The following is a 19944-nucleotide window of genomic DNA, read 5'->3' on the forward strand; positions in this document are numbered from 1 at the left end:
GTGAGCAGTTATGCATTATTTCTAGGAGTATGGACTGGTTTGATCTTCTTGCAGTCCAAGGCACTCTCAGAATTTTCCTCCAACACCACAGTTCAAAAGCGTCTATCTTCCTTTTCTCAGCCTTCCTTATGGTCCAGCTCTCACATCCATAGGTTACTACTGGGAATACCATTGCTTGAACTATGTGGACCTTTGTTGCCAGTGTGATGTCTCTGTTATTCACTATTTTATCAAGATTGGTCCTTGTTCTCCTCCCAAGAAGTAAACGTCTTCTGATTTCCTGGCTGCAGTCTGCGTCTGCAGTGATCTTTGCACCTAGAAATATGAAGTCTGTCACTGCCTCCACATTTTCTCTATTTGCCAGTTATCAATTTGTCCGGATGCCATAATCTTGTTTTTTTATGTTTAACTGCAACCCAGCTTTTGCACTTTCTTCTTTCATCTTGGTCATAACGCTCCTCAGCTCCTCCTCAAGAGCCCCCGGTGGCGTAGTGGATTAAAGCCTTGTGACCTGAAGGTTGGGTTGCTGATCTGAAAGCTGCCAGGTTCGAATCCCACCCGGGGAGAGCACGGATGAGCTCCCTCTATCAGCTCCAGCTCCATGCGGGAACATGAGAGAAGCTTCCCACAAGGATGATAAAAACATCAAAACATCCGGGCATCCCTTGGGCAACGTCCTTGCAGACGACAAATTCTCTCACACCAGAAGCGACTTGCAGTTTCTCAAGTCGCTCCTGACACGAAAAAAAAGAAGCTCCTCCTCGCTTTCAGCCATCAAAGTGGTATCATTTGCATAATATGTTTCCAAACATATTATGGCAAAATTCAGTGCCTACACAACAATAATAAAATACAACTATCAATTGTATCATAAAAACTCAGTAACATTAACATTAAAACATAGAGTTAAAACATATTAATTTAAACATTAAAATCACATAATTCAAAAATCAAAGTCCAGGGCCATTCTAATATCAATCTCTGTTGCACATAATTTCTGATTATGCCTTTTATTGTTTATTGCCCAAAGGCCTGGTTCCATAATTAAGTTTTTACCTTTATTCTGAAGTCCAGAAGGGAGGGCACTGATCTAATTTAGTTGGGAAGGGAGTTTCACAGTCAAGGAGCCACCACTGGGAAGGCCCTGTCTCTCATCCCCACCATTCACACCTGTGAAGGAGATGGGACTGAGAGCCTTTCCTTTTAAACATAAAACTATATTTCCTTTTAAACATAAAATATATTTCTTTTTTAAAATAAAACTGTTTGCAGAAGTTTTTATTATTATCTTGTTATTGCTTTCAAGTAGTTTTTGACCTATGACAGTCCTAAGGCAGACTTATCATTGAGATTTCTGGCAAGATTTGTTCAGAGGAAGTTTGCCTTTGCCTTCCTCTGAGGCTGAGAGAGTATAACTTGCCCAAGGTCACCCAGTGGCTTTCCATAGCCAATCAAGGATTCAAATCCTGGTCCTCAGAGCCATAATCTTAACAATGAAACCACTACACCATACTGGCTCAGTCATTGTCTTATTAGAAGCATTATTTAAAATGTCTGTTTTGGCATTTAAATGTTGTCTCCACAAAAGTTGCATCGGCATGTTTATGTGCATTTAACTAGCTCCACTTAAGCAAAGATTAACCTTTTCCTAGTAGTAGACAAATTAACATCCACATTTTCCCTGGATACATCTTTATTCCCAAATGATTGATTTGTTTCAGACCTCGGCAACCTGTTTTGACCATTATGTGCTGACGAAGTCTATGCTTGGGGAAGTGCTTAGAACTCCTTTGTTTTTCAGAGAATATAGGTTGTTTTCTTTTAAAACCCCACTGAGATGTCTCCCTTCCAGTATATATAATGCAGCTGTTAAAATACTGGGGTCATTGAAGGCAAATTATGCAAGTAGTTTTCTTATTGAGATCTAGGGCAGTTCTGAATATTTTAGCATCATGCCGGAATTATATTTCAGTTTCAAAATGCGGCAATCATTCTTGGCATCAGAATCAATTGCCCAGCTTTCTGCCTGCAGATAAACTTATACAGTTGAGCAGACTTGGTAATGCAGCTGAGATTTCTAATTTAGAGTAATGACTGAGGAAAACCTCACGTCTGGATATTGCACACTCTTCTGCCATATAGCTACTTCTGAATGGTCGTTACCAATAAATAAAAGGAGGTTTCCTTCTGGATTTTTCCATGCCAAATGGCTCTCCCTTAGGATTAATCTGTCACCGAGTTTATAAATTTTACCTGGCACAAGGCCATGGAAAAAGCTTGAGTGCATGAGAATCAAGAGGCGGATGAGGGTGGAGAAAAAGTATTGAATGTGTTTTTTTATTAAAGTAGCCTCATCATTACTCATGAAAAGAATACATTTGGCTTCCTTGAAAGTGTTGCCTTGTTCACCAGCAGTCTGACTTGGAAAAAGTCAACTTCATATATAAGAATAGAATAGAGCAAGACTGTAGCAGCCAGATTGTAAAGTATGGGTGGAAGATCTGGCTGCCTTCAGGATTGTTAGCTATCCTGGAGAGGCCAATAAATTTGCAGATGTCATAGCCATAGATCAAGGGGTCAGTAGCTTCAAAGAACCCGAGGGCCACTTTTGGGTCTTCCAGTCCCTTGCTGTAGGATTCCTACTCCGACATAGATTAACTTGATTGTCAAACAAGAAGTCTTTGTGAGCAGAATCACACAGTTGCTTCACAGCTAGAAACATTTATTCACAGCTTTGCTGCTGTGTGCCTTCAAGTCTCTTCTAACTTATGGTAACCCTAACGCATTTTCTTGGCAAGATTTGTTCATGGCAAGGTTTGCTTTTGCCTCCCTGTAAGGCTTTTTTGTGTGTGCCAGGAGCAACTTGAGAAACTGCAAGTTGCTTTTGGTGTGAGAGAATTGGCTGTCTGCAAGGACATTGCCCAGAGGACGCCTGGATGTTTTGATGTTTTACCATCCTTGTGGGAGGCTTATCTCATGTCCCTGCATGGGGAGCTGGAGTGGACAGAGAGAGCTCATCTGCACTCTCCCTGGATTTGAATCGGCAACCTTCAGCTCAGCAACCCAGTCTTCAAGTCAGCAGTCCTGCCAGCACAAGGGTTTAACTCATTGCGCCACTGTAAGGCTGAGAGTGTGTGACTTGGCTAAGGTCACCCAAGTGGGCACTCAAATTTTTGGTGTCCAGGGGTGTAGTTCAACATTCAAACCATTACACAACTATTTTGCCAGTTTTTTAAAAATGTCCCACCAACTTCTTCTTCTTCTTCTTCTTCTTCTTCTTATTATTATTATTATTATTATTAATCTGTCTCTATGACTTGAGGCAGAGTAGAACATGATTAAAACAGACAGACAAATACAATACCATTAAAATGCATATATCAAAATAGACATTAACAGCAATAAAATTTAGGTTAAAATTCACTGTTTAAAACTGGCTGAATAGGCCTGCCAGAAGAGAGAGGTTTTCAGTTGTATCTTGAATTTCTGACAGCTCATTCAGCTGTCGGCTCTTCTGGCAGGTCACTCCACAGTCTTGGGGCGTCCAATGAAAAGATCTTGTGGGTGACGGTCGCCAGTTGGGTTCTGGCTGGCTGGTGTAGCCGCCCCCAGGGGACTGAAGTGTTTGGGGGCGGATTGTATGGACAAAAGTGAACCTATAGATAACCTGGACCTAAACCATGTAGGACTTTAAAAATCAAAAACAACACTTTGTACTTTGCCTGGAAACTAATTGGACCCAGTTGAGTGATTGTAGTACAGTAGAGTCTCACTTATCCAACACTCGCTTATCCAACGTTCTGGATTATCCAACGCATTTTTGTAGTCAATGTTTTCAATACATTGTGATATTTTGGTGCTAAATTCGTAAATACAGTAATTACTACATAATATTACTGCGTATTGAACTACTTTTTCTGTCAAATTTGTTGCATAACATGATGTTTTTGGTGCTTAATTTGTAAAATCATAACCTAATTTGATGTTTAATAGGCTTCTCCTTAATCTCTCCTTATTATCCAACATATTAGCTTATCGAACATTCTGCTGGCCCGTTTACGTTGGATAAGCGAGACTCTACTGTATATGGGATGATATGCTCACTCCTGGATGTAGTCTAGCTGTTGTGATTTGAACTAAATGAAGTTTCCGAATTTGTTACAGAGGTACCTGCCCCAATGTAAAGCGCATTGCAGAAGTTCAACCTTGAGGTTACCAGCGCGTGTACCACCATCTTTAGGTCCTCCAGTTCTAGGAAGGGGCACATCTGATTATCAACAGAAGCTAGTAATAAGCACTCCAGACTGTCACACAAATACAACAGTTTTTTAAACATACTTATATGAATTACTGAGCTTTAAAATGTTTAATGTTGCTGGATCATGCCTATTGTAGGTCTTTCTTTAACATTTAACCAAAAAATAATAACAAAACTCAACATTCACAGATTGAGTTTCTCAAAAGTTTGTGTTCTTTGCTAACACCATTAATTCATCGGCAATTTGCATGGCTGAAGAAAGCTCTGAGTTTGAACAATTTTCCAAAGATTTTCATCAAAAGCTGCAACACCTTGTGATTCTTAGTGACATCACATATCAAGCAAAAGCCTAAACTTGCATTTTAAAAATAATTTGGTGTTGTCACAGATTATTTTAAAACGTGAAAATCAATTTTAACTTTTGGCATGAACAGAACCTCAAAAGTTGAAAGTGTGGAACTTTAGTGGAGTCATGGCTTTTCTTGGTTATAATTATAATTATATTTATGGTTATAATTATGATAGCTTAAGAAAGACTTTGTGAGCAATTAAACAGCTTGTTATTGTTATTGTTTTTAATTATCTTTTGAAATGAGATGTAAGTGCTTCCATAAAACCAGGCACTTTTCTTGCACCTTTAATAGAGGAAATGATTGAACTACCTTCCTTTCTTCTCTCTTGTTTTTAAGGGCTAAGAAGCTGGAATATGCAACTCTAAGATGGAAACATCCACCTCAACAGCAGCTGGGAAAAAAGAAGGGAAAGCTGCCTTTCTGGAGACAGGCAATGGCTTTAATGACGCGGGGAAAAAAACCATTCCTTTAGCTGCAGCGGCAGCAGCAGCAGCAGTGGTGACACAAGGAGGTACTTATTTTCTTTCCCCGTTTCCCACACGTTGAAAGCAATGGGAGCTCTCTTATATTAGCTTGTTATAATTTAATATGAACAGAGGCATATACCCAAGTGTGAATGCGGAGAGTTTATTGGAGCTCCTGGCCTTAACAGTTTCCTGGAAGTGGAAACCGACAGTTTGGAGATCCGAGGCATTCACAGAATTGATACCTTTAACTAGGCAACATGTGGCTCAGAAAGGGACCTTGATGGAAAGCATCCCTTGTCGGTATGATAACCGACAATACCAACTGGTGATCAGGTGGTATTTTCCCCTAGAAAATAGGGTGAGATGGAGACTTTAATTTAACTTGTAAATATTTCTACTGCTGGAAGAATGTCACAACTTCATCACAAAAATCTGGAACTCTTTAGACAAATTATCTGTTCATAGTAGTGCCTGTTTTTTAATGGCTACCAAAAGAACACAAGGTGAATTCAGAACAAGATGCCCCCATCCTGCCTAATTTGATCCAGAAAGCATCTGGAGGTAATTTGTAAAGATTGATGATAACTTCTTCAGAGAGTAATAATGAAAAAAAAAGATAGCACTTTTAAAAACCTGAATTTGATACAAGAAGGTAAGAAGCATCATCTCTGAAAATACGTGCAAACCACTTGGAGCTCTAAGTAAGACTTCGATATCTTATAATGTAGATTTCTGCAATTTTCACAGGGACAGAAAGTGAGGTGAAGTGTTCTGAACAGGGGCACAGACAGCAAAACAAACACCACAGGGATGTTAACCCTTTTCTATGCTACCTAAAGCGCAAGCAAGCACGCACACACACACACACACGCATGCATACATACATACATATAGCTGGAATTACACTTAAAATGTACCTGTTCCAACTTACAAAGTCAACTTAAGATCAAACATACATAACCTATTTTGTTCATAATGTGTGGACTGCTTGTACTATTAATTTACTCCATTTGGGATTGCCTTTGAAAAGTGTTTAGAATTTCAGTTAGCCTGAATTGCTGCACCTAAAATGATGACTAGGATGGTTAATGGAGTACATGATTCCCTTGTAAAAACAGCTCCATTGGTTGCTAACTCAGTTCAAAGTGCTATTTATGATGCTGTGTAAAAGACCATATTGACCGTTATAAGCCTACTCAAGATCTGGGATTTTCATGAGGGTTCCTTCTTTCTGCCCCAAAACGTTCACTAACACAATTGATGGGGATATGACAGAAGGACTTCTCTGAGGTGGGTGCCCCTACTTCGCAGTCTTTTGAAATGCAACAGGCTTTGGGGAGTAAATTGTTTGATTTTAAGGGCCATGCTATTAATGGTATTTTAATGGATATATTTTTGTAACTTAATTATATTTTAGGACTAAATCTTTTGTATAGTTCTATCCAATTACCTTTTATTGGCCTCTGCTTTCATTTTGCAAGCTCTCTTGGATCCCAGTTCTGGGGGGTTGGGGTGGGAAACAAATAAACAAAAGAACAACCTTTTCCTAAATCCAGGGTGTAAAACATACAGCCCCTCCAGTGATGAACTTCAACCTCCAATGGATTTCTTGATTTTCATTCTCCACCACAATCAGTTTTATTATTGCTAAAGGTGCTCCTTTCTTTTCCACAGCATAGAAATCACATTTTTCATGATGCTAGCAGTGAGGAAAAATGCAGACAGATCAGGATCACTGCTATGCATATGCAGATACACAAAATTGTGGCTCCCAACTCCTGAGGTAGCATCACATGTGGCACTCAAAACTGAAAATGTTTTTTTAATCCTCTCCTAAACTGTATACTTCGCCCACATCTCCTTGTCTTTAATTATATTGCATGTGACCCTTTGTAGAGAAAATGAATTGTAAAACTGATTGTTTCTTGTTGTAGGATAGGAGCAACAACAGTAGCAAAAATCATAGGACTTTTGCTTGTGTTGGTTAAACACCAATCTCCTCCTTGTTTTTGTTACATGGGCAGAGTGACCTTTCTCAGCAGGCAATGAAGGAACAAATTAGCCAGGATTTGACCACTGGAATGTGACAAGTGGCATCTTCAGCTGTCTAAACTTCTTCAGCTGCTGTTCGGCCTGTCAAAAATATTTCTTACCACTGAACAGACACTGCTTCAGCATATATTTTTCCCTTGACACCACACACTTACTTATTTGAGCAGTAAAATATAGAAAAAAGAGTTTTGTTTTGTTTCTCCTACTAGGTTATTTATTTCCCCTACCATTTGGTAGATAGATAACTTAGCCTTGTGTGCAGAAGTGAGATAGCTCCCCATTTTTCCTTTCTTATGGCTATTTCCAGTTTCAAAGACCACGAATCAGTGTTTTATTTGTTCAAAGAAAACATGCCAGTTTTGCTGCAGTAGTTTCAAATGTACAGGACAAGTGTTGCCAGGATGTGGGAAGGCAGGGAGAAAAGAGATGGGAATCGTAGTGCTTTGGGTTATTTTATCTTTCAGATATAACTTCATTGGCAAAGAATAAAAATTACCAGACACCCCAGAGAATGCTAGAAAGGTATTTCTTGAGATATGGCTCTGAATTTTGAAGTTTAGAGACTGGACCCAAATAGAATCATTGTCAAAGGGTGAAGGTTGTTTATCTATTGATTAAGAGAATGGAGATGGCGTTGAGGGAGGGGGGAGACACTGACACACAGAAATCAGTCTCACAATGCTTTTATATTGATGAAGGTTTTGCTGAAAGAATGTGAATAAAAATAGTAACGCCATGCCTTTCTTTTGGCAGGAAAGGAAAGAATTGGGGTATATGATAAGGAGAAATCGAGGGCACAACTTGATGGCAGCTGCAACAGGGAATAAAAGGGGGGGGGGGGGAGAGATCTGGAAAAGATGGTCTCTTTGAGTGTGTTTTTGCTGCCAGACCCTCGCAGTCCAGAAGGGTGTTTCCTGTGTATGTATAAGTTTATCTGTAGGATTTCCCCCCTATTTATTTAAAAATGCTGTTTCAAACATTGACTATGAATATATAGCATTAGCAAGGGTGGAGACATCTTTCAGCCTGAGGTCCAAACTGAATTCCAGAGAGATTTTTCATGGCCGCAACTGCAGGGTCAAAGACAAAAAGAGAGCTCAAAAATATCTGCATAGTTTAGTTTAAAGGTGTACTCAGTACCGGTACCAACAATGGCAGCATCACTATAGAATGAAGTAAAATGTAGAAAATCTATGAAAGCACCAAGAGATGGTGTTAAAGGAAAGTAGATGTGGCTTCTGTAGAACCCACAGATTGTGTATCAGGACCCCAGAATTTTGTCTTACTGAGGAATCTCTTGATAAGCTTCCAAGAAATCCAAGGCTCCTGGTTGTTTGAAAAGGACTAGTATGCTATAAAGGTAGCGTGGTGTAGTAGTTTGAGTGTTGGACTATGATTCTGGATGACAAGCTTCAAATTTTGTCTTTACCATCTAAGTCTACTGAATGGCGTTGGGTATGTCATATTTTTCTCAACCTCAGAGGATGGAAAAGGCAAATCCCTTGTGAGCAAATCTTGTTCAGAAAACCCTGTGATACATTTGCTTTAGGGTTGCCATAAAGTGGAAATGATTTGAAAAATTACAACCATGCCTAAGAAAACCCATTGAAATTCATGGAGTTACCATGTCAATAAAAAACTTGAAGACACATACATATAATATTTGAGTATTTTCTCACAAATCTATAGTATTTTGCTAAATCACATACAAGAGTATTCAGTATTTGACAGCTGTCGGCTTGTGGGATTTCTATTCAGAATTCTGCCAAAATCAAAACAAGAAAAAGATGTGTCTAAAATTATACATTTGAAGTAAGATTTAACTTTCGAGATAAGAACATGAATATGGATGATTTAAAAATTATCTGGCTAGTGCAATTAGAATTTGGAATATTTGACAATACTCGATTAAGCTTTGATTTGGAATGTCAAGTGCTTTATTGGAAACAAAGTCCAGGAAACACCACTTTGTACCCCATAACACAACAAACTCCTATGACACAAATACCAGTCTGCTGAATTGATGATGTTTATGTTAACAGCATTTTTTTCCTGGTGTCTGGTTCTGTCACAACTAATTTTAGTATTTCTAAAGCTGGGTAAAAATATAGCCTCATTACTTTGATGTCAGAACATGGTTTACTATTAGTATATTCTGGGGTTTATCATTTTAGTCATGTTTAACACGGCTACGGGAGGCATGCGCTATTAAATCTGGCTTATTTTACATTCCTGTCTGGAATTATTTATTTGGAACAATTTCCTCTCTATCAAAAGACACAGCTAATGCTGAGTTTTAATGTGTTATTTACACACAAAATAACCTATTTACAACTTGGTATCTGCCGGAGGGAGAATGAATGGGCCGGTGCGCCCTCCATTCTGTTCTATCAGAGTTTAACAATCTGGATTGCTAATAGAACCATTTATCATGAGGTGGTAATTTATTTTATGTTAGTTGCATAGGTCTCACTGCCTCTGATCTATAGAAATACTTGGTGTATAATGAAGTCCAACAAGTCATTTGGTGTAAACATGAGAAAGCCAAGCTTGAAGCCTGTGAAAACCAGCATGCACTCTTCCTGCTTGGTAATATTTCTTAGAAATTAATGTATGTGTTGATTAAACAGAGCTCACAATTTTCCACATGTGCTTGAAGTACAGAATGGCTGGAATTGAATATGGTATGGTGAACATTTCTGTCATAGGACTAAGAACGTTTTTTCTGACTGCTCTTTTATGTTGTGATCTAAAAGCTCTTATACATGAGGCAAAGAAAAATCATTATCCCTTGTCAGATCACATGAAATTTTCTTCTTTCTCCATAGCATTCTCTTTGTCTTGCTTTGTGTGTTTATTTTCCATGCTATGACTATTCCTTATTTATATATACATCTCAGACTACAGGAAAAGGGATTCTACCTAAACATTGAGAAAAAAAAACATCCTTATGGCAAGAGCTTTTCAATAAGGGAATACACTGAGAGAATGTGATGGAATCTCTTTCTTGGAGGTTTTTAAACCAGAGCCTGGATGACCATCTGTTGGGAGTGCTTTGGTTGTGCTTCTTCTGCATGGTAGGGAGTTGAACTGGATGGCACTTGGGATTTTTTCCAGCTCTATGATTCTATCATGTCAAAAGAGAAGCCATGGAGACTATCTTTTTACTAAATGTTTCGCACACAACAAAACTTGAAGTGTGAGAAATGATATACATATTGTATTTGACAGGTCAGGATAGATGGCTAAGCTACCTCAGAGTCATTTTCTGTACAGAATATGCTATTTTCTGTGAACAAAATGCTGTATTCTATTCAAAATATTCACATGTGGATCTTGAACAGAATAAGTCCCAATCTGCGAAGAATCTTGTCGGTTCAGGCTTTTTCTCATCAGGGTTTTTGTTTTGTTTTTTTTTAACTCAGAGAAGCTATTAAGCAATGTAAAACTGGTAAAGCACCTGCCATACATGACTTAATAATGGAGCAAATCAAACACTTGGGCCCCAAAGCTTAAAACTGGCTTTTGAAATTTTACAATCTATGCTTGGCACACAAGCAGATTCCCAGACTATAGAGGAAACCTAAGATCATTGCCATTTTAAATCCTGGTAAAGACGCCTCCAATGCCAGGAACTACTGACCAATCTCTCTCTCTCATGTCATTATATAAAGTATATGAGAGGATGCTAATAAATAGAATAGAACCTGTTATTGAACCCCAGCTTATTGCAAAACAAGCAGGTTTCAGACCAGGGAAATAATGGACAGCTCAAATTCTTAATCTGACTGAGTATATCAAGGAAGGCTATGAGAAAGACTGCATTACGAGAACAGTTTTTGTGGATCTTACAGCAGCCTACAACACTGTGCAACATAGAAAAATGCTGCATAAAGTCAACCATATTACCTGTGACTATGATTTTCCAAAAACTATTCAGACCATCCTAGCTTCTATGTTGAGTTTCAAGGCAGGGAAAGTAGATGGAGGAGGCAAACAAATGGTTTACCTCAAGATAGCGTTCTTGCACCAACCTTGTTTAACATCTTTACTAATGACCAGCCACAGCCACCACTCAAAAAGAGGTTTGTATAATCTGGTGACCATGGCCTAACAACACAAGCAAAAGACTTTGAAACAGTCAATAAGAACATCAGCCCTGGCTTTGTCTTACTCAACTGCTGAGTATGCCTCCCCTGTTGGCCACAGTCTGCACATGCAAAGCAGGTGAATACAGCTCAAACCTACACCTGTTGAGAGACTCTATAAGCTAGCTGGCATTGCCCTTCCTGATGTACGACAGGAAGTTGCTGCCAACTGTGAGAGAAATAGAGTTGTACACTGTGAAAGCTATCCACTGCATGGTTATCAGGCCTCCTCCCAGTAGACACAAATCAAGGGAAAGTTTCGTGAGAACCACCACTCCTCTTAATGTTCCCCCAGCAACAGCAAGAGAATCCCTCTGGGCAGCTAAACCAAGAAATCCCAAATGGATGCCCCCCACAAGGGTCTGCCTCCAGGGACAAACCAAGAATGGGCAACTTGCAAGTTCCTGAACAGACTCAGAAGTGGTGTGAGAGATGAAAAGACAATCTGGCTAAATGGCACTACCTAGAAGAATCTTCCACTTTGTGCAACTGTGGAGCAGAATAAACAACAGCATCTGTATGCTGGCCTACAGTGCCCTGCCTCATGCACAGAGGAAGAACTGTTTAAAGCTACAGACAATATGGTCAATGTTTTTGGTCTAAAATTATTTAGTCGCTTGTGTTCTCTCTATTTTATCAGTTTTATACTTGTTTATTTATGCAATGCTTTTGACACAAATAAATAAATCAGGGTTTTTTGACACCCCCAAAACCATGTTTGTCAACCAGTTTTCACAATTTTAATACTCTTTCCATCTCTACCTATTAAGTCCTAAATTCCAGTTCTGTCCTGTTTGTCAACTACCTTTCTAGGCCTCTTCCATGTATGAATATGCGATGTGTGATATCTCAGAGTGCTTATGAGAGATTTCAGGAACCCAAAAGTCATAGAAAATGCAGAAGAGTCTTGAAAGTTCGGCCAAAGCTCTAGCCGTGGGTGTAGGAAAGAGAAGATGGGCGGTAAAGAAAGCATCAGTAGCCCTTAAACAAACAAACCAATGCAAAAATGGCAGCTGTGCATGTGCTCCTTAGAATTAAAGGAATAAGAAAATAGAAACTACCACTTAAGCCTAGGTTCCTTAGCAAGCCAGTGACTCCTCCAAAGAACTGTTTGCTTAGTTTTGATAGAAAAGGGAAGCATAAGAGATAGTTATATACATTGAAATAAATCTTCTGAACCTTTTTAGTCTGCTGGAGTAGAAGAAAATATTGTGCAAAGGAAATGGAAGCCATGCACACTGACCTATGTTCAGACCTTGGCAGTTCTCTTATACACACTGCATAAGATTTGCATGGATAAATCTTTTGCTCACGTGTTTACTTCCCAGAGAAAATTTCATCCTGCAGCCTCAGACATGATTGTGAAAATGTTAAAACTAGTTAGGAATCTTGTTAGGTAGGACACCATTAAGTTTTGATTTAGCCACTTTTGCAACTCAGAAAAATATTACATTGAAAGTAACAAGGCTTAAAATTATAATGGAGTGTATGATTGCAAGTATAATGTGAGCATAAGTGCAGTTGATAAGGAGAACATTCATTCATAGGAAGGAACATTCAGTCTTCTGGCTTGATCCCAAACTGGCTAATGGAGCTTCAGCATTACATCTGCACTAGTTTTTGCACAGTCCCTTCTTTTGATCAGTAAGTTTCAATGGCTGCAAATATTCATGGGGTACAGCATAGAACAGGCATGGGCAAACTTTGGCCTTCCAGGTGTTTTGGACTTCAACTCCCAAAATCCCAGCCAGCAAACTGGCTTTTAGGAATTGTGGGAGTTGAAGTCCAAAACACCTGGAGGGCCGAAGTTTGCTCATGCCCGATGTAGAAGATATAGTTGGCTACTGAGATCAATTATTCTGATGTGACACACACAGAAACAGTTACTAGTGAGACAGCAGAATGAGGAGAAGCACTTTGTGACTTGTGTGCAGGTGTTATTGTTGTTATATTTATTTATACCCTGCTTTATCTCCCCCGAAGGGAACTCAAAACGGCTCAAAAGTGTGTACTTAAAAAAAAAAGCTTTCTGAGTGTAAAGTGGTTTAATTGATATGCATGTTATATGTGTTTCCTATAGTGTGGTTGAGATCTTTGTAGCCTTACTAGATGCCTCTTGTGCGTGTTGGCTTAGTAGGTCTTTTGGCTCTGACACTCCAAGCTCAAGTGCATTCTGTCTTTCCCAATATTGTTGGAATTCCTGCCCTTGACAGCAAAGGAAGGGACACCCCTCAGATTTGTTTAATGACTCAGAATTTTCCAAATGTTTCATTTGCACTCAAAAGATTTGTAAATTTGCATTGTGTTCTCTCAGATCAGATGCATCTTGTAAAGAATCTTATTCATTTTAAATACCATTTTTATGCTAATAGCTGTGTCTAAACAGAAAGCTTATGCTTCAAATTAAAAATGGAACACGTTGGGAGATAGTATTTTAAAACCTAGAGATCAAGTTCATCTGAAGGAAATAGACTATGGATACATCTACACTGACCACTCATTGAAGAATGGACCTGGATGAGCTGTATGGAAGCCAAACTCTGCATGAAGCTGATTTGAGGTAATGCGGGTCAAGGCCACCTTGATTCAACATTGTCCCACATGAATGAAAGTTGAGGAAAAGTCCAAATTCTGGCTCAGACTCTGGGCCAGTTACCAGAACAGAACTGGCCGCAACTGTTCCCACTGCCATCCTGTACTTCCCAAGCATGGGCAGCCCAGGACCATCAGATGGCAATTACCATCCCCTCTTGTCCGCCATGTCGCAGCTGTGTCTGTCTGCGACATGGGTCCTATTGGTCAGCCATCGCATGCACTGACATCAGCTGGGGCAACAGGATGATTGGGGAAGGGAGAAAGAAGAGGAAGAGGGATCCCTCCTCTTCCCCTTCCTCTTCCCCATTGTCCTGGCTTCCTTCACTGCAGGTGATGGTTGACCAATATGACCCATGTTGTGACTGAAGATCTCTGCAACATGAAGGATGGAAGAGGGCACTAAGGATGGTACCAAATTATCACCTTGTGAGTGCCTGACACATGCCAGAGCCCTGGGTAGAGAGTCAGTTGAGCTCTGCACTATGTCTCCAAAACCTTATGCTATAACCTCTTTCATTCAATGAGTCTCAAAAGTGCTACACAATCTCTTTGCATACTGATATTCCTTACTAACACAGCTCTGTCTCTCAATTTCTTTTTTAATTGCACTGTCCTTTTTTCTTTAAACAAGGAAGATATCATGGAGACAAACAGAGATTTGCTTCATTTCTTTTGCTGAAATTGCTACATGACATAATCAGCAAAAGAAAGTTTGTTAAAAATGCATTTTGCTCTAGTTCCTTTTGTTGCTGATGCTTAGGAATTAGCAAGAATGTTGCCCTCTTTTTTATCTTGCTCCCCTAGTTGCAACCTATACCAGCCTTTTTTGGATCATTGCATCCTGATAAAGTATGCATCAATGCTTCAACTCCTTGCTTAGGCCTCGGTCTGACTTACCATACCATAACAAAGACCTCAGTGTTCTTACATATAAAGCTTGACTATAGGAAAGTCCTATCAACTCAGAAGTGTGTTCTTTCAGCACTATTACTGCCCCAATTTAGAGTAACTGAGAAATGATTCACATAACTATATTTCAGATGGAAGACTCAGATGCCAAACTGATTTTGTGAAAGCATCTCAGACTAATGTACACAATTTGCTTTGTCCTGTAAGTATCTTGTTTAAAAACAGTAAACAAAAATATTTTTTCCTGGACAAGGTATTATATTTTAGTTGCTAAATGCTGGACTTAAATAATCAAAGCACTTCAAGAGATAGTCCTTCTGCAGGGTGAGTCTTCCCAAACCTGAACTACTGGACAAAATAAAGCTCCTTGAAGGTCCGCACCTTCTTTACATGTTAATTAAAATGCCCTGTGTAAAGCCACATTGTCATCTTGAGATATGAATGTGAAATTAGTCTTGCCACTCTGTTGGAGAAACAGTTTTCCCCTTGCTGGTGTTACCATAATCACTTATTACTTCCTGGACATTTGACAGCTGTATGAAGACGTCATTGGGTCTGCTCCAAATGTTCTGAATACATGTGTGGTTGCTTCATATTTCTTTCCAAGTAATGCTTTGTTGTTGGGAAGAATTTTAAGATAGAGTGTGAATAAAGAAAGACTGTGGATGTATCCACAATACAGGAAACCTCTCAGTCTTACGAAAAATATGAGCTGGTAAATCTGTAGCCCTCTAGACCAGTGGTTCTCAACCTGTGGGTCCCGAGGTGTTTTGGCTTTCACCTTCCAGAAATCCTAACAGCTAGTAAACTGCCTGGGATTTCTGGGAGCTGTAGGCCAAAACACCTGGGGACCCACAGGTTGAGAACCACTGCTCTAGACATTGCTGAAGTGCAGCCCCCACCATGCCCCATCATTGGCTATGCTGCCTAAAAGTAATGGAACCTGCAAGCTCACAAGATCTGAAAAGAGAGCATGTTCTCCACCATTTTATTCTGTATCTTGTGAGAACCATACTTGTCTTTTTCTGACCATAGTGCCAGGGGCCAACTGTATTTTCCAGAGATGTGTCTTGGCACATGCAATGTGTCTTGTTTACATGCAGATACAAGCATAAGGTACATATATACTGTAGAATTAATGCAGTTCAACACCACTTTAATTGCCATGACTCATTTGTCATTTTACAAGGTCTTTAGCCTTCCCTGCCAAATAGTGCTGGTGCCTACAACCTCCATGGTTCAAAAATATTATTGTGAATAAATATACTACACATGAAGCCTCAGTGACATCGTCCATCCAATGTATGTATGAAGCAAAGTTTGGATAAGCTCTAAGATTTGTAAGGCAAGGTTTTGAAAAATCACCAATAGGGGCTTAGTGGGTTTCCCCTCTTCTATTTAAAGGCTACAAAAGTTAAAAAATATCCCAAGTTGAAGGAAGACTGCTAATACAAAATAAATAATTACATTGTGGAGAGGGCTTGGAGAGATTGGTTGTGTAAATCACTTTTAAAAGAGAACATGCTCCAGATAGAATCCATCTTTTTATCACACAGATTAAGTCTTTTTCCTTGACTCTAAATAATTGATAGGGCTTGGCAGAGCATTCCACAGCTGCCTTTGCAGAGCAGTGGGACTGCTCTCGGGGTCAAGCAAATGGCAAAGAAAAATGCTCTTAAAAACACTATGCATGGACTGACACCTAGAAATGGGGCTCTTATTCCCCACCCTGCCCCCATAAAGACAGCAGAGTGCCTAAAGAGCGAATGGGGAAGGACTGTGTTACTTCCTTCACATTTGACTGCAGGGGCTGACGTGGATTTGGCGTGTTTCTTTTGACTAAGCCTGTGTGGGGAGAGAAGCTTAAGTTCTGCATTATAGCTTGCTGATTGATTGGTTTATGCTTATCAGTACAGTCTAACATGCTATCTCTGTCTGTCTGTCTATAATCTATCTCTATCATCTATCTACAGCTCTGTTGGGCTAACACAATCCTAGCTGCCGTTTTTAGTAAGAACTCTGTGACCCTGATGTCAAGATTGAGGATTTTTGAGAATTTTGTCACCTTTTTCAAAAATGGCCAGAGTTCACAGGCTCTTTCTTCTTCCACTGACACTGACAACTTTTCTCACAATCCAACTTTTGCTGCCACCATTTTCATCACCACAGTGCTGATATACAGTAGAAATATTTAAATAGAGGTATTTCCTCTGGTTCTCCCTAAAGCCTGTACAAAATTTTCTTACAAAATGATAACTCTAACTAGACCTACGTACAAGAGCTGAGCACCGTAACTTTAAACTCCTACATACTGCTGTCCTTGCATGAGCTCTTTTATTTTCCCATATCAGTAGTAGAAAATACATTTGTGGGGTCTTTCTAGACTTGGGCAAGTATCTTTCCTTTCCTGTCAGATTATGGATCTATGCCAGGAGTGGGCAACTTTGATATGCCTACTGGACAACTTGGACTTCTCCCCGGGAATAGGGCTAACCTCATTCCGTCTGAAAATGTGTTTATGCGTGTTTGAACATTGGAAAGAAGAAATGACTGGGAATTCAATTCCTATAGAAAGAAACGGAAGAATACACTTTTTAGGGGGAGCTTACCACCCCTGAAGGTTTTCAGAACCTTCTTTTGAACATTTTCGTGCGGATGATAGCAGTGGTTTAACTTGATGGGGCCAAATACAGGAGAGGTCAAATGTAATCCAGGGTCTACATACTACCCTAATCTAAAAAGATGATTGAACTTTGTGGGAGAATTTTGGAGTTGTATCAGGTGCAACTGTGTGGTACAATGAATGTAAGAATATAAGATAAAATGACGTTTGGCTACAAATATGGCAAATAAGTCAGGAAGTTGTGGCATTTCTTGCTGTAGTTCTCACAAAAGCAAAACAAATCTAAATGGCATTTATTTTAGACTATCTTCTGGCAATTCCTAGCACCATCTGCAAAATATTACTTTTACTCTCAAGTCAGTTTTTTTAAAAAAAAATCAGAGGTGTACTGAAACAAAAATACCTCCTTTCTATAGTGTTTTTATTTTAATCATAGAGGTCAAAATTTGGTCTTTACATCATAGCACCCTCTAGCAGGCGAGGCCGTTTGCTGCCACCGATTATATCATACGTGCCATAGCTGCCACCAATTATAACATATGCCACCACTCACCACTTTCGTACCAAGGCCCAGAACGTTCTTACTCATCAACTCTGTAAGGTAGGCCATTCTGTTACAAAACCGTGCCGCATTTTGTGTGTGTGGGCATTTGAACCTTTCACAGTACCAAGAAATCACAAATCTCTCCCCCCCCCCCCCCCCAAACGGAATAAGTTAATATGAAGCCAACTACAGTAAGGAATTGTATTGCAAGTGTTTCAATCCATGTTACAATGGCATCTAAAGTCTGCTCAGCCTGACAGAATACTTCCAGCTCTAGTTCTAAAAACACCAGACAGTCATTGATTGTCTGAACAATATCTAAAGATAACAGGCAATTGTAGTGTACAATGACAGCAATTGGTCCCAGGAAAATAGAATATCCCAGTATCATCTTAGCTTTGTCATTACTCAGTCTTGGGTCTCACCTCTAAGGCCTGAGGAAATTATCACAACCACACTGAATTTCACCATGTGGAAGGTGTCTTTCTTTCTCTACTCAATCACAGCCCTGTCTCATAGACATTAAGATCCATGGTGCAAAAGCTTACAAGTCAAGAATAGCTTCTGTTACAAATTAGGCTCTGTGGGAGGCAGCATGTTGATTAGCCTTTCTATAAAGAATCGGATTTGACTCATAAGTTTCTTCCATGGATAAAAAAATAAATGCAGTGATTACAGAAAAAAGTGAATGATGGAGTCAAAGATCTGTAATATCTGTGTAGAAGGATGGAAACGGTGTTTGAATAGAAGATATGTGAGAGGCCCAGGTGGGATTCCAAAGGAGTCCTTTCAGTCTGCAAGCTCTTCTCCCCTGGAAGGGGATGACTTACAGTCAGGAGGCTCCTGGGCGCCTTGCGGACAGTTTGATTGGCAACATGGCTATTTATGTAAACATCTTGCTTTTTAGCCTCTTTCAGTTTTCATAGGTTCCAAGGGGAATGCAAGTAGGCCATTCTCCAAGTAAGATCCTGAGGAGATTCCACATGCTGTTTGTGAAAGAACTTTTTCAAAGTCTGGGATCCATAATACTGAGGCCAAAAAAATTGAGCCCCTTTCTGCCATATGGATTTATACTTGTCTATGTAAAGGATCCAAGAAATGCTGCTTATAGGAGATGCATTTCTAAATAAACAGCTAAAGTCAAGGTTTTGATAAGACTTGCTATGTAACTATGCAAATCCAAATGTGCAGCTTAAAAACAAAACATGCCATTCCTGGGGGGTCCAACAGAGCCGTTCTCTTCCTCCCACTTTTGGTTGTGCTGAAGGCAAAATGGTTTAACAGGTCATGTAAATTTAAAGGCAGACAAGATATTTTTATATATAATTGAATTATTTTGGTCTAGAGTTTGTTTTAAAAGGACAGCGCAATAAGAAAGTGGCTCATTGGTTTCAGATCGGTTTGTGCAGATGTAAAGGAAATGTCAAATTGTTATGATGAAAGAGGGCAAAAGTCATCTAATCCAAAACAAACACACACCACAACCATTCATCCACTCCTAAACAATTTGGAGAGATCCATTTTAGGCCAGTTGGTGAGAAATGATGCAAAAACACATTATTGGTTAGAAAATTTATGTTGAAATCAACAGATTTTCATTGATTTATTCAGCTATAATCTTAACAGAAGAAATAAGTCCTATTCTTATCAATGTAATATTGCATTCATTCCCTGTATATATGTTTTCACCATCTTGATCTGGTTATAATTGGAAACAGGATTCTGGAATAGATGGGAGGCAGACCCATGGCTTCCTTTTCTGTTCTTTAAAGTTTATCTGACAAGTCTGTAAATCAGCTTTCTCTAATTTTCTGTTCATTTAAGTTGATCTATAATCAGCTTTCCATAAGTGGATGACCACAGATTCCATCATCTAACCCAATATAATCCTGGGGGAATTGGAAATGTACTCCTATACAAGAGAAGGCCAGGTTAGAATGGCAGTTTTGCTTTTTCAGAGCTTGGTTTTAATGCTGAATGCAGAGTCTAAACTTT

At 39.4% G+C, this 19944-nt stretch overlaps 1 protein-coding gene across 1 annotated transcript in view; it reads left to right on the top strand.

The window, feature by feature from the left end:
- The window catches only part of gli2 (GLI family zinc finger 2), a 279884-nt gene that overhangs the window by 56372 nt on the left and 203568 nt on the right, over window positions 1-19944 (top strand). The window contains exon 2 of the mRNA XM_003214899.4: window positions 4948-5122. Within this exon, the coding sequence (XP_003214947.2) occupies window positions 4978-5122 (145 nt within the window). The 5' untranslated portion in view covers window positions 4948-4977. The remainder of the gene's footprint in view (window positions 1-4947; window positions 5123-19944) is intronic.

Source organism: Anolis carolinensis, chromosome 1, assembly GCF_035594765.1.
Source record: "Anolis carolinensis isolate JA03-04 chromosome 1, rAnoCar3.1.pri, whole genome shotgun sequence".
Taxonomy (NCBI): Eukaryota; Metazoa; Chordata; class Lepidosauria; order Squamata; family Dactyloidae; genus Anolis; species Anolis carolinensis.